Raw genomic sequence first — 16,187 nt, forward strand, 5'->3', positions numbered from 1 at the left:
TGGTACGTGCCCTATGAACAGCATACAAGATTTAGATAGTCCCAACCTCGACCTTTCATAAATTCTGAAGACTGGTTGTTCCCTGGGCATTAGCTATGGGGTGAGCTCATCTTGGTTGTTATGGTTCTATAATTTTTGAGTGTGGTACTTTTTTTTTAATTGTCTTTGTTTATCATTGGTTATTTTTAATTGATTGTTAGCCACTCAGAGGCATGTGTTGAGTGGAGGGCCATATAAATTTAAGTAAGTAAGTAAGCAATAGATTGTTTTTTTTGTTTTTTTTACCACCAGTTGGGTAGGTGGTGTGATTTGCAGGGTGACAAAAGCAAAGGAGGACAAGAGTTCAACAAAAGCAAAAGATCTGACATGTGCAAACAGTGCAAAACTAACTCTTCATCAGTGTCATTAAGTAATTCCATGAGCTGTATCTCTAAAGAAAAAGATTTATATGAAAAAAAGTTGGTGTGCTATCACAACCCTGTAATGTTTTGCAGAAATAAATCTGCCAATATGTAACTGTTAAGTCAAATTAGGGAACCAAAATAACTTATTTCTCTCTTTCAGATGTTTTATAGCTATATAAAACTATCTATCTATAGCTATAGCTATAGCTATAGCTATAGCTATAGCTATAGCTATAGCTATAGCTATCTATCTATCTATCTATCTATCTATCTATCTATCTATCTATCTATCTATCAAATATATAATTTGTCTTTTTCACAAACATAGGCAACAAGGTGCTCCAGGGTGCCATTGTGTTCATGGATAGGTTCCTTGTTTCATCTGATTTTAATTTATTTTAGATTTTTAAAATTAAAAAAAAATCAATAAGAAGCTAACAAACTGCAAAGCAAAGCTTCTGTGCTAGCATCAGGGTTACTTCCAATAATGGCTTTGGACCCCAGATGACTTGATATTCTTAAAAAATAAAATGTTGGGGAGCTGCAACCCAGTGTGGACATCTGGAAGCAAACACAAATTTGCCTTCTAGTGTATGTATGTATGTGTGTGTGTATGTATATGTATATGTGTGTGTGTGTGTATATATGTGTGTGTGTGTGTGTGTGTGTATGCTTTTTACTCTCTGCACCCACCATGGCAGGCATTTTATGAATAGACAAGCTCCCCAAGGCACCTATTTGATGAGAACATGAACCACATACTTTCAAAATCCCAAATGATCTGACCCGCAAAACTGTTCCCTACACATCTGTATTTGACCATCCTTTGAAGGAGCTGGGTGTTGTTTTTGCAAGGCATATAAACAACAAGACAGCTATTTAACCTGGATCATCATTGATGGGCAAGGTCTAAACAATCTCTTTCTTGATTTATGAAGAATTGTTAGGTCACAGCGGGAGAACCATTACCAGAGAAGAGATCATTTGCATAAAAAAGCAAATAGCTAGGAAAAAAGTAGTTATAAAATCAGCCAAAATTGTGCCACTCAATATGCGAGCATTCAGATAATTATTTGGATCTAGATTCTCCTCTGTTCACTTCCTTAAATTTGCCACTCCATCTCATTATATTCTACACTATTCCTATAGGTCACATAATATCTACGAGAAATCTACTAGTGAGGAAAGGATTCGAGAAAAATAGGAAGATAGGAGAGTTTTATTCTAAGATCAGGAAATGTTTCATTAACAGAAGGTCTGTTAGAATCAAAAGCATGAGAGTTCCAGTCCAAAGCATTCAACTATCAAATACCCCAAACCTCATCCCAACATGAATAAATTATCTTTTGCCCAACAACTATTAGAAAGCAGAATGCTAAACCAAACGGACATGTATTCCTTTTTTATATTTTTATACTGTGACATGAGCAAGGAGCAATCATCTTTTTGTAAGGCTTAAATAACAAGGCAGTACAGCTAATCTGAACTGAAAGGGCAAAATGAGACCTGAAGCACACACAGGTGCAGAAGTATATGTTTAAGGTGTTCCTCAACAGATGCTACACGTGCACCCATGTACTATGAAACACATTTTGCCTTTTCATCTGGATCATGCACACTCTTAATAGATAAGACTCTGAATAATTTACTAGGGTTTTTCTCATTTAAAACATGTTTTAGAATATATGTATATCCTCTGTAACTGACCTAAAACAAATACATGTCAATCTGAGCAACCTAAGACTCAAAGCATTTATCAACATTCTTTAAAACAAATCACTATTTTAACAGCAACTCTTTTAAGGCATAACAGTATGAAACAGCAGCACTAAAAGCTCCATTACAATTTATTAATTTCACATGACATGAAGTATCTGAATTCCTTGCTGCAGCTTAAAATGTGAATTGCTTTGAAAACATACCTTCAAGGAACATTACTTTACAGAAAAGATACTAATAAAGTAAATGCTGTTTTAGATTAATTAAGCATGCCCTTGTGTAGACATATAAGTATGTATCTGTGTGGCATTTGTGTATATACTATATTATTCTAAAGTGTCTTTATATTACAATACATTGCACACAACATCTTCTACATAAAACAATCCTATATCAAATGAATTAAATTATCCCTGTCTCCTGTTGAGTACTCATTATGTCATTTATAAAATCCTGCCAATCCCAATAAAATAATGATTCTCCATCAGGGTTGTCCCTTTTGTAGGGGCAGGACTTGCATTGTGATGCCACTTCTCCCAACTTGCCATTTTTGGACACCTCCTCTTGCATGTGCTCCTGTTTCCCACTTTGTTTTTAAGGATGTGAATTTTATCAGAGACCTCCTCAAGCATGGCAATCAGACAAATCTTATCAAATCATTTTCCAAGTCAAAGATGATCCAAATATTTTCACTGGTAAGCGATCATTGTAATGCTAAAAGCAGGTAAACAGTAAATTTCCTGCTTTATAGCTTTTTATTTCTTCCACCGAATATATGTAATAAGCTTAAATTTGGTAAGAATGTAACCCTTTGTTTGGTTATTGCTATCATTTCATTAAGGACTTCCCTCCAAAATGTTGAGACTTTATCACATTCTCACCGAAGAGGGAAGAAAATCCCTCTTTGATTGTAACTCTTCCAGCACCTTGTAGTCAGATATTATATGTGAAATTCTTTAGGGGTTAAATGTCAGTGCAGGAAGATCTTAAGATCTAATTCCTGCATTTAAGCACATAGCAATTCCCCAGGCCTCGCCATATTGCAATATCCCCAGGCCTCCCCAGGACTAGCCATATTGCCTACCTAAATCTGGCTCCCAAACTTGTTTCACGCCTAATGTAGGGTTACCTAGATCTATTTTCAACAAGCATGAGTAATTTTTAAAATATTATACCTTTGAGTTGTACAAAATAAGTAATCATTAATTTCTCAAACTTAGTCTGCACTTCAGAAGTTCTATCACCTTGGGCCTATCATCAGAAGACTTAGCAGAAAATGTCCAGTATAAGTGCCAAGTACCTCTTATTTCACAAATTAGATCTAGATATGCAAGCATGCATAACAGGGAAGCTATACCATAAACAAAATAGACTTCTGTACAATAAAATAGTTTATTAGCACTAACTCTTTCTTTATAGGATGGGCTATGCCTACTGCACCCTGCCAAGTTCCATGAACACAGAACACACAATTCTATTAATTGTAAAAGAGTATTGTGTTATAACAATTGATGGGTCTGTGAGGAAGACATCTTCCAAATCTTGGCCTGTAGACAGTATTGTACATAATCATTAGATGAAACGGGAATTGGTATGATATCTGTGTTTCCTTTGAACCACAGCTTTTGCAGCTGTTTAGAATGACCAAGGAACCAATTAACAAGCAATACTGACAGACCTTCACCAAGGATTTAATTTAATTTTAGAGACTGGCCTAGCCAGCTTTGTTCATGGCTCTCCAGATTGAATCCTGCAAGTTAAAGCTTCCAAACAGATCTAGACATTTCCCTAAACAATTAAGTGCACTTGTGAGTCATCCTATGGAAAAAGAACTATTTTTTTGTCCACAAACCAGGGAATATTAGCTTTTATATTGGCGTCTTACATTTGTCAAACAAACAACAGAGTTTCAAAACTGATGGGGAAACAAGCTATCTTGATGTATATAAAATAGCGCTGGCTCCCTTCCTTTTAAAGAATAAATTTAATCCTTCTAATTGCTACAACAAATTTAACTGCATAATAAGTATACATAATTCCATAGAAATCTACTTCTCACAATTATTTTATTATGATTAAGACTTCTGCCTTTCTTTTCCCCCAAATACCATTAGAGAACTCCCACAGTTCAAAACAAAAATATAGCTGTCATAATGTAACAAACCAAACAATCCATATTTTTCCATACTGTGCATTACAGCAGAAATATTTTCCAAGTTTTAATTGCTTAGTGAAATCCACTGATACAAAATAAAGTTGAAGGTTTTTTGTACTGCAGGAACTGGGCCATGTTCTAGAGTGCACCCCCATTATAACTCACAGAATTCCTACAATACACTCAACATGAGCCCGCAAGGCACAGTGCAAGGAAACATTGGTATTGGTGGAAAAAAAAAGTCATCATGGTGCCACAACCAGAATGTATGGGGGATGTGGTTTTAAGAATACATTGGATAGGACAGATTACGGCTGATCCTCTAGTTCAGGGGTCTAAATTGTCTTTGGAAGCATTCGGTGAGCTGGAACGTTGGATTAATTCCCAGCTGATAGGCTATGGCATTATTAGAATTCAATTTGAGTGCACCAGCAGAGTTGTTGGGTCCTTTGTGGCCTATTGACTAGGGGAGGAACAATCTGATCTGCAGATCTTGCCTGGGCCCAGGGATTTTATCCTGGGTTCTGGAGTGCTTGTTAGCCCTTGTCACTAGTTTTGGACAGCCTCAATCTGGTCTTCATCACTTTGGCAGCTTCTCCCTCTGTCCTACAGAAGCCTAAGACTATCAGTAGTGGAGCAGATGGGAAGGTATTGTGCAGGGTATAGATGGTGTGGGTTGGCAGGTATAGGACATGATTTAAACTGTGAGCTCACCAGCTGGATTTTGATGCAGAGACTTTTTCATCATCTGAATCACTCTGGAGGAATGTGTTTCCCTGCTGCCTAGTCCTCTTCCTATCAGCTGGAAAGAGAACGTGACCTGAGACAGTCTGGTTGCTGGATTACATTACTGATCTCCTAGGAGCTGCACTTCACAAAAGAGTTTGAAGACTCTATCTGGGTGTATGGTTTGTTTCAGCTGGGCCCGCGTAGTGAGTAATGAAGATGACCTTGACGGAGATATGCAAGATCCACTGCCAGGTTGACAAGGGGCAAAACATATTTTAAGTCCTCAACATGCAGATAATATTTGGAAGTGGTTCAGACAGACACCTCCCTGTCTGTATTCTGTAATTTTTAAAAATATTAGAGTAAAGGATAGTTTTTATTATGTGAATTTTTAGATATTGGAGTAAGAGGTGAATGTATTTTATACCTATGCCTGTACCAAAGAAAGCTGGAAGTTACTTTACTTTTCTTTTTTTGTACTTTTCTCTCTTCTGTTATTTCTTTTCTTTCCTTTTTGATTTTTCTGTATTTTACTTTTTTCTGAAACTCAATAAAAATTTAAATTAAAAAAGCCTATCTTATCTTGAAATGCTTTGCCCATCGGCCAACAGTGAGACCATCAAGGTTAAGGGTTGAAGAATCCTGCCAAAAATGAGACAATCAAGACTAAGGAGTCTTTGAGGTGACCACCTCAAAGCTAAGGTGTATCTGTTTCTCAAGGTTAATTGGACTGAACATGAGAAAAATAATCCTACTCAACAAAAGTGTCTCACCAAGGACAGGGTAAAACAAAGTATGATCCAAGTATGACCTTTCAGTTGACCTTTCAGTTCAGACATTAAAATAAATGTCTGCTTAATTCTAAATCATAATACTGAAGCATTACATGAAAATGTAAAATCATAGAGAATTCTGTGTACCATGTACGTAAGGGAAACAGGCACATACCACTACTTAATTTCTCCTTGCCAATCTTCTGGTAAAACCAGCAACCCCACCTCTTGAGCTTCAGGAAAATGGTGAAGAACTGAAGACTTATTCTGTTCCATCTTGCACAGTAGGAGGGTGTGTTATAAGTGAAGGTGGAGTCTGAGAACATATGGTATTTCTATGTTTGGTTTTTATCTTCTGATTTGTAATTTTTGAAGTCTTGGGGTATTATTTTACTTTACGCTGACATTGTTAGTCACCCTCTGTGAATGGGCAGCATACAAGCACAGCAAGTAAGTAAATACATACATAAGTAAATAAGTAAATTCAATAATAACCTGTCATTCTAGGGCACTTGTCCATCACTGAGGTCAGAGGACAAAACAGGAAACCAAATCTCTGAGGAATCCCTAGAATTCACTGGAGCACTGTTTGAAGCAACCAATATAGTGCATGCACATATTAATCCATATTAATTGGATGTTAATTCAGGGACCACAACACTGATTTATTTTGTAACACTTAATGTGATCCAGTAATGGCTGCAGCTACACTGTCGTGCAGCAAAAAGAAACTGGGCCAAGATGTACCAATGCTGCTTCCTTTACAGCACAGTCAGATTTTTTCCTTTATAGGTTCATCCTCCCCCCACCTCACAATACCTAATGATCCTCTCATAAATTATAATTTCTTACAAATCGCAGCAATAAAAATGAAATCCTGCTGTTTTCCCCCCTTCCCCCTATTTCTAGAGTGCTGCCTCTTCAGTGATGTGTTAAATTAAAACCCCAGGCATCAGGAAAGTATAGAAGTTTTTATTGTGAAGGCACTCCCAATTGTCAATGAATTTTCAAGTTCATTTTGATCCACTGACCTCCCCATTGAAACAACAACTCTCTCCCTTTCTGAATACTTAGCCCACGTCCACTTAGCAATACTGTAGCATTCTTTGTAGCTACTTTATGGAACTAAAACCTGGAACAGTGTAATTCACTATATGAAATAAATAAGGGAAAGCAATTTGACAGTTTCAATCCACTGTGAAATACTTTTATATGACTCCAATAGAAACCTTAGTCCATTTTTGAGCATTTCAGTAAAGTGGATGGGTGAAGGCAGCTGAGGCCTTTTCTACATCAACTCAAACTGATGACCTTAGCAATGCCAAAAGCATTTTCCTTAACATTATTTGATATAGATTTATGATTGTGCTGGAATGAGGAACTGTCTGGGGTTGATTATGTAACTTTTGTTTGTTTATTGTTTATGTGTCATCAAGTTGTTGTCGACTCTTAGCAACTACATAGCTTTTCTCCATGATGATCTGTCCCTAACCTGGTCCTTCAGCTCTTCCAATGGTGTACTTATCACCACAGTAACCAAGTCCATTCACCTTACTACTGATCATCCTCTTCTTCTCTTTCCTTCCATCTTTCCCAGCATTACAACCTTCCCCAGAGAGCTAGATCTTTGCATAATGTGTCCAAATTTTTGTTTATACTGGTTTGCATTCTATTTTACTGATTTATCCAGACTATGCTTAGTTTTAAATGCACACTAAGTAAAATTACTACTGCTTGTATTGTAAAAAGCAATTGTAGTTTTACCCCTAACTAGCATTCAAGATGTTTCTGAAATCTATATGGTTCTTGCTTCTTGGATTTTCCAGCTATATTGGGCTTGACAACTATCTTGAATACTGTAGGAGTGATTTCCCAGGCAGACTTATAGCAAGCCAATTAAAGCAGAGTCTCTCTGAAATGTTTCCTTTGAAATCTGGGCTATGCAGCCTCTTCTTGTACCCACTGATCCTCTCCTCCCCCATTTGCTTCCCATAGTCTCTGACACAGCTCTTTCATAGTTGGGTAGGGTTTCTTGTGTTGCCCTACCACTCCCATGAGACCCATGGCAAGCAGGAAGCTATCATTTGTGCTCCCATACTGATACGCACTAATCACAGGGATATGGGCTGACAGCTTATTCCCAGCTGGCATCAACTTCACCTCTTCACTTTCCTCAGCAGCCATAGTAAGGGTGGCAGCCTTTCAACTAGCTGTCAGGGATTAGGAGAATTACCAAACTCCACCACAGTTCTTGGCCACTTCACTTCCAATGCTTTATGTTGCTGTCTCTGGCTGCCCTCTTGTTCAAACACCAGGAACTTGTTCAAGTAGGAGTTGTTAATAGTCCTTTCCAACACATTTGTTTTTTACTTTTACTCTTGGCTTTCTCTAAGTCCTTCCAATTCTCTTCTTGCCTCCTTTCACATCCAATTCAATCCTTTATTTTTATTCTTCTTCCAAGTCTCACCACTACTGCCATCCATCCAACTACTGGTCTTAAGCCCTCTTCTGCTATGACACTGTCTTCTCATCTTCCTCTTCCACCATTCGTTTATTTGTGACAGACTAGGGCCTTTGTGTCATATTCCTCCATCTCCCCACTCCCTCTGCCTAACAATCTTTGATTTTCTTACTCACATGAAGCTTCTTAGTATCTTGCTCCTTTAGAAGCACTTCATGTGTCCAATCTAAGAATCTTTTATCTTCCACGTTAAGGTGGATGGTGGACAGGTTCACCCGTAGCCGCTTCACCTCTTCTTCCAGTGCAGTGCAGTTACAGCACTGACAAATCATTCAATTATTGGGGGTGGAGGGGAGAGAAACCTGAAGTAAAACAGTCTTGAGGATGCCAGCTTAAGAAAAAGATGTGGTAGACACTGACAACTTCAGGCCTGAAGAACTACCAAGGAGATAATTGATTCTTATTTCCTCTGGAAAGCTAATGACTTTTAAAAAAATGCTGCAGGCAGGATTCTGTATGTCACATATTCACAGGGCTAACATGAACATAGCACATGCTGAATTCTCAATAGCATACTGACTACTTTTACTTTTATGTAGAGGAAAAATGTACTTTCAACTGTCAGTCCTCAAGATTAAGGAAAAAGACTTTAAAAGGCATAATTTCCTAGCTGAATTCAGATTTTGGAAAGCCCAGTAGGTAGATTTTCTTCACATGAAGTTCTATTCCTCATGTTTTAGATTAAGAAGAGGGTTTTTAAAATCAAAGTAGCTTTTCAGTTTTGCTGAAAGTTACCATAGGTTTGTCAATAAAGATGACCAATAATGGTGAGCCAACTACTCTAAAGCTTGTTTTCAATGATTAACATTACCTTGTAACTTGTATTTGTGAGGGCATTTTTAATACATTCTTGGCCATATCCTTCATGTACAAAGCCAAACCTGGGTTCATAGGTTCTCTGCAGAAATTCAGAATCCATATGCTATCTATGCACGACACACTCTAAACATGCCAGATGAAACATACTATGTAGAAACCCTGGCTCGGTATGTATTACACTAGGGGAGAGAAAGCTGCAGCCCTGAGCTGAATTTCCAAAACCATCTACAAGTGATGGCCTCAAGTCTCTAGTAAGAGCTGTTTAACCTTCCCTCAGAAGCATGGTTCTTAGAAATGGAGAGAGGGAGAGGGAGAGGGAGAGGGAAAGGATGGGTGTGAGAAAGTGAAAACAGCCCCACCCATTTCTTGTTTCAGGTTGCTCATAGAATAGAATAATAGAATAATCCCCTTAATAGATGTCCAAGTAGTTCTTGACAGAAAAAAAAAAGATTCCTCAAACTGGGTTTAAAAGGTTAACTGGTACTCCATCATTTTACCTCTGTTCCCACCTACTTTCTCTCTTTGGGTCTTACATGTTCATGGCCTCAACCATTTTTGGGGTACAGATCCTGGCAAACCAGGAATGTGTGAATCTGGTCTTTAGCTCCAAAAATTGCCCAACCCCCCCAAAAAATGTTAGGACAGCCCTCCTTAATTAAGGGCTTTCACATGTGATGGGCTATTACTTACTGAGTCAGTCAGCATGGCTAACAGATTTCCATCATGGTTGGTGACACAGTGACATGACCTACACAGTGGGTGTAGGTCATATGAAATCAAATTTCAGCAATGGCACTAGCAACCGTTTGCCAAAATTATTAAAACAATACTCTCTAAAAAAAACTTGGCAACTTTTTTCCCATCACACAGTAGCTGAGAAAGCTCCATAAATACTGATTCAAACTGAGTCCAGGACATCTCATCTGTCATCACTTCTCAGTATTTATAAGATACTACTCCCTGAAGTCAATTCACATACAAGTAGTCCTCAACTTACAACCATTTGTTTAGCGACCATTCAAAGTTACGATGGCACTGAAAAAGTGACTTAGGACTGGTACTTGCACTTATGACTGTCCCAGCATCCCTGTGGTCACATGATTAAAATTTGGGCACTTGGCAACTGGTATGTATTTATGATGGTTGCAGTGTCCCGGGGTTCGCATGATCACCATTTGCGACCTTCCCAGGCAGCTTCCGACAAGCAAAATCAATGGGGATCATGATTCACGTAATGACCACTGCAAAAATTGATGGAAAATTGGGTGCAGTCACATGATGCCTCGCTTATCAAATGCACCACTTAATGATGAATTTTCTGGTTCCTATTGTGGTTGTAAGTCGAGGCCTACCTGTATACTTTCTCCTGGGTTGCCAGAGAACTCAGTGCATTAATTTATCTCTCCTCTCATTCCAGTGTCATAAGAAGCAGCATTACTTAGCTAACCTTGGGTGATCTTGAAAAACCTAAGCAGGGTCAGACCTGGTTAACAGGTTGTAACTAGATTGGGAAGCAAAAGAAAAAAAGAAAACACTCCAGAAGAACGTTGCCAGGAAAACAACACAGACACATTCATATAGTCACTAGAGTTGGTGTTCAACTTGAGAGACTCTTTACCTTCACCTTATTCCACTGCCTATCCTCCAACCTGGCACTTTTTCCCTCTGCAGTTGCTTTTTACATCATGCTAATCTACTGCTACTTCTTAACCTACCCCCAATTTGTTCTGTTCCACCTGACCTATTTTCATGGCTTTTAAAGCTATGAAACATACTATTTTCAACCTGGCATCTGACTGTATCTGATGGCATTTTAACGACAATGTACATGCTAGGCTACCGCATGACTGCTTTATTTATTTTAGAACTGTATAAGGTGCCCAACTCTATGACGCAATCATACAATACAATTTTTTTAAAAGAAAAAACAAACACTAGAAGAAAAGCAACCATTAAAAGACAGTCAAACATGCAGGACCTGCTACCCACTCCACCCCAAGACAGGTTAGAATACAGCCAGGGTAAGTGTGGACACTGTGGTTAATTTATGGTTCAAAGTCTTGTACAAACCTGGGCAATGTGTAATATTTCCTCTTCCCACTTCAGGTTTCAGTTTTGTGTCTGAGGCTATGATTTTGATTTTTTCCTACCCTCTTTTTTACTGCTTTCTACATTTTGCAAGTTAGAAATGCAGTTGTTGCCTGACCTTTATCCCGTTTTCTTTCTGTATCGCAAATATACAGTTGTAGGGCCATACAAACACTCTCTGCCCTTAGGTGTAACCAGCCCACCCAACACCACTACCCTTCAGGGCCATCTCAGAGAGTCAGGACCTAGGAAATCCATGGCGAATTTTGGAACCGGATACGTATAAACTGCCAAAGTCTCTCAAAAGTTTACAATGGGCCATACTTAAGCTGGTGCACAAGAGGGAAAGCAGAAGAGAATCACACCAGAAATACATTACAGAATAAAAAGTATTCCCAAGTTATCTGCAAGGGAGATTTCAGCCATAAATAAATAAATAAGTAAGTAAGTAAGTAAGTGTGTGTGTGTGTGTGTGTGTGTGTCTCCACTCTTTTTAGATTCTTTCCACATAAAACAGAAAAGCATAAATTCTCAGAATATATTTATTTATTATTTAATCAGGGCTATTTTTATATTGTATTTTTAATTGATTTTATCTTCTCTGTAAACCACCCAGAGTCGTTTTTTAACGAGATGGGCGGTGACAAATTTGATAAATAAATAAATAAAATAAAACGGGAAGGCATAAATCAGAAGAAAACTAACAGGATTAAATCCATCTTAAATTAAGATAATAATGAAAACACATTAAGTTTTCACAGGAAGTTAACATAATGTATTTAGTTAATTTTATTTGAAGCTACGTTTCTCTGTTTATAAAGTAAAATTCTCATATACTGAATAGGAGCCATGAAGAATATCACCAATATCTTTTTCTTAATGAGAAGGTGAGCACAACTGACAGAAGCTTCCTTGTAATTACAAACCATTCTGTAGATTGTTAGTAAATTGGTGTTAGGTATCTACGGCATTCAAGCACAGCCATCAAATGCTTCCAAGACAGCTGAGCAGTTCCCCATTATTGAGTTTACTTTAATAAATGCATGTTAAAAATGCCCTTGTCTTGGAGATCTAATCATCCTAATGCTCTATTTATTTCATTAGCCAAGCTTTTGTGTATGTGCATACTAAACCCTATGTTTGAATCAACCACATTTCTGCTGCTTGATTTGATTAAAATAGCAGTAGTTCCAGCAGCATACCATATTTACGTACTCTCGTGGGTCAGATGAAGAGACAAATTGAAAAAAAAGCTTAGAAGAGTCTGCCATCGCTTTTGTATACACAGAAAACCGAACAGTCATAAATTAATCTCATTATAAAAGTATTATTTTTACTTTTCTAATTTTAAACAATACCATTGAGCTTATCTGTTAGCCTCAATCTTGCATCAGAATGGACACAATACTGACTATATAATGTTGTGGGCTCAGCTTGACAGTTATTATTTAATACCCTTGTAATTTTGGCAAGTTGTTGGTTTGAATTACAATAGGAGTTTGGTTACTTTTCTAGCATTGAAGTTTGTTTCACATCCTTGAGCCTTCTTAGGCAGCAAATTTAAATGTGAGTTTTTGTCTCATGAGAAAGCAACACTTTGGAGCAATTCTTATTTACAGTTGGCTGGTAATATCTTTTTTTAAAAGAAGTCTGCATAATGCAATCATTATTCTTAATCAACTATTAAGTCACATTTTAGATGTTATAAAAGTAATATAATTTACCTAGAAATGCTGAATAGCAATACACATGGTGAAAACATTTGCTATATACCTTGTTTTCTGAGTATGTTACAATAGGCCTTTACTGAAACTAAACCAATAATTTATTATTACCAAACATTTTTAGAAAAACAAAAATAAGTTTTGAATACTATGCAAGGAATTTGGAATAGAGAGTTGGAGTATCTTATATTATCCAATCAATATCTTCAGGTTTTAAGGAATAGTAAGCATGTTTCTCATGACCTAAAAACTCATTTTTTTTCACCAAAAACTTTCTTGAGGATCTACTGAATCTCTCAAAGAATGTTTAAAAATGGTTTGTGCTCATCTTTTTGATGCTGACAATGTAATATTTGAAGGAGCTTTTATGTATATGTTATGAGCATGCCCACTTGTAACTTCTTATCTGTTAGATATTATTGCTATGGTGGACCAAGTTCTTGGAAGACAGTTAAACATTAAAAAGTGTTCATGTTTGTTAAACTATATTCCAAAAATCTAGAATCTTTTGATCTATGAAGAACTTTGGATATATCGAGCTTGGACTGCTGCAAAAAATATTATCATAGCTCCTAACATTTGGATTGGCTTTGTACTAAACGAAATGCAAGACAATACGATTCCTTATGATTTCAGTTTAATTCTTGTTTTAAAAAATTGAATCATAATATTAAACTGAAGACAGTTATATAATTTTAATAGCCTGGTATATTTCATTGTTTTCCCTTCTTTAAGAGGTCTTTTTTATATACTTAGAATGAGATTTAATTTAGTTGTGGGGTTTTTTTCCTTGAATTTTTAGTTTTGTTTAGATTTTCTTTTTTAAGGTTTTGTAAAAATTTACCCTCATTAAAATGTGAAACAAGTCTCATTCTTCTGTGCTTCCTTGCCATTTCATATCTGTCACATTTACCATATACTGAAAGCAGTGTATAAGAATGTATAGGAAATGGTAAATTGTATACTATCTTCCTCTACTAAGCACATAATTTTTATCTAAGGGTATTAAAAAGTTTTATAATGTATAATACTATTACATCTCTATAAGACCATAGCAGAGAAAATGTAGAGTATATAGAAAAGCATGGTTAATATAAAAGTAGAAATTTAGAATTGTAGTCCTATACAAACTTGCTATAGGCAAATCCTACTAAAAGTAGGATTAAATTCTAAATGGATATTGCTAAATAGGTAACATAAGTTTATTATACTTAAGAGTTACACTTTTTCCAATACTTCCAATACTTTTTTCCAATACCTCCTCATTTCTTCCTGATGATAAGAAAAATAAGGGAATCAATTAAGAATAGTTAACACTGAGGAACTCAGTTAGAACATACCAGCATGACTCAGTCTGGACTTAGAAATATTTCTCCATTAAACCTCAGTATCATTTAACACAATTCGCATGGTCTTAAGTGAAGCCTGATTGATTAGTTTAAAAAAGGCAATTTTGGAGTCAGGACACCTGGATCCCAGGAGTATTGTCAATGTTTTTCAATCAAATAAATGAACTTCTATTTACCTTCCTTGAAGTCAGCATTCTTCTTCCTCACCAGTACTCTGAAGTTTTCTGCTGGATTGACACTTCCAACCTACAAGATACTTCAGTAAGAGTTACATCCTCAGCCCCAGCTTTCATATCCTTCTACCCAATTTTAATGAAAGACAAAGCTTAATCTGTTCTTTCTCCTTTCTAGCTAAATCAAAGAGGTCTTTAGACACTCATAAAGTGAAATGTCTTGGTCAAAACAGGATTTGAAAGGAACAGCTCTGTAAGATGAACCTAAGAGATAATATGATGCCCTAACCTGAATTGTCATATTCTCTAAAAGTTACAATAAGAAAAGTTCATGTTGCTTTCATATATGCAACTCTCCCCAAAGTACAAGCTACTTATTCAGTCTGACTTACATTTACTTGCAAGTCAAATATATCAGCCAAGTGGATATAGAATAGCCATCTAATATAAGAATAGCAAAGATCCATGCGGCTTTCTAGGGATATTTTAAACCTAGAAATTCCAAAATGTAAACTATAACATGCAAAGAAAAGACTTAAGTCATAGATAGCTCCTACAGGAATTAAGAGGTCAGGGGAAATAATGTATTTCACTGTATGCATAGATAGAATTGATAGCGTAAGCAATACATCCTATAAGATAACACATAGGAAGCATTCAAAACAAAAAAAATATTAGTTTCCAGCAATTAGAAGTAATGGCTAATTTTAAACAAGAATGAGGACTAATTAAAATATTCTGATATGGGAAACAATTGTTTGTCTGTTTTTTAATAGAGAGCAAAATAGCGACTTTTGGCCAGTCGTTCTCTCTCGGCCCTGGAAGCAGGCAATGACAAACCACTTCCAAATAAATTTGCCAAGAAAACTGCAGGAACTTGTCCAGGCAGTCGCTGGGAGTCAAGACTGACTTGAAGGCACCAAAAAAACAAACGAACATAAAAGCACATATTAGTACAGACGATAGTCTCATGAAACGATGCCTTCTAACTTGGATAAATGCAACAGACAGACAGATCATCACACCATCAGGATTTAAGAATGGCCAATGGCCCATCTAGCCCAGCACTGTGTCTCTTACAGGGGCCAAGCAGACACATCAGGAAGCTCACAAACATGAAGAGCAACAGTTTCTTCAAGTATTTAAGGCAGTTGCTTAAATACAGTGAGTCAGGATGTAATACAGAATCATCAATACCTGTAGCCATTAACATGTATGTGAAATTGGGTCTTCAGAGACAACATGCATCATGTTTGTATTTCCTTATATTGAACAGCATTTGCCACAGTCTCAACTCTACACGGAACTTTCTGCTGAGGAAGCATATAACTGATGGCCCTAAATCCACAGAAGGCTGAGTTATTTAAGGAACTACTTTTATGTTCTTGTAAATACACCGCTTAAAATTTTTTTTAAAGAGAACTTACATTTGGGAAAAGACCATAGTTTGGTAGAGTAGGATGTAGTTTGCATGCTTCATTAATCACTAAAGTTATCGCATCTGAGATCTAAAGTGTGTTCCCAAGGTACATCATGTGGAGACCATTCACATGCTCTTCACCGTACCCAGTTGAGGGCTAATAATCTACAGCACCTTTTCAATCATTACACTGGATGACTGTATGGAAAAAATGACCAAAGAGGCCACTGGATATGGCCTTAGAAATATATGAGAGACTGCCTATCAACCAGTTCTTGGTATTTGCTTGCCTCATCAAGAAGAGACACCAGTA

The 16,187-nt window shown here is 36.8% G+C and overlaps 1 protein-coding gene across 2 annotated transcripts in view; it reads right to left on the reverse strand.

Moving 5' to 3' along the window:
* XRCC5 (X-ray repair cross complementing 5) overlaps positions 1-16,187 on the reverse strand; it is a 58,312-nt gene that overhangs the window by 12,440 nt on the left and 29,685 nt on the right. For both annotated transcript variants that reach the window (XM_007420159.3, XM_088146397.1), the window contains exon 16: positions 14,458-14,527. In XM_007420159.3, the coding sequence (XP_007420221.1) occupies positions 14,458-14,527 (70 nt within the window). The remainder of the gene's footprint in view (positions 1-14,457; positions 14,528-16,187) is intronic.

Source organism: Python bivittatus, unplaced genomic scaffold (genome assembly GCF_059951505.1).
Source record: "Python bivittatus isolate LINGU-HERP-01145 unplaced genomic scaffold, Pbiv_v1 ctg000480_np1212, whole genome shotgun sequence".
NCBI lineage: Eukaryota > Metazoa > Chordata > Lepidosauria > Squamata > Pythonidae > Python > Python bivittatus.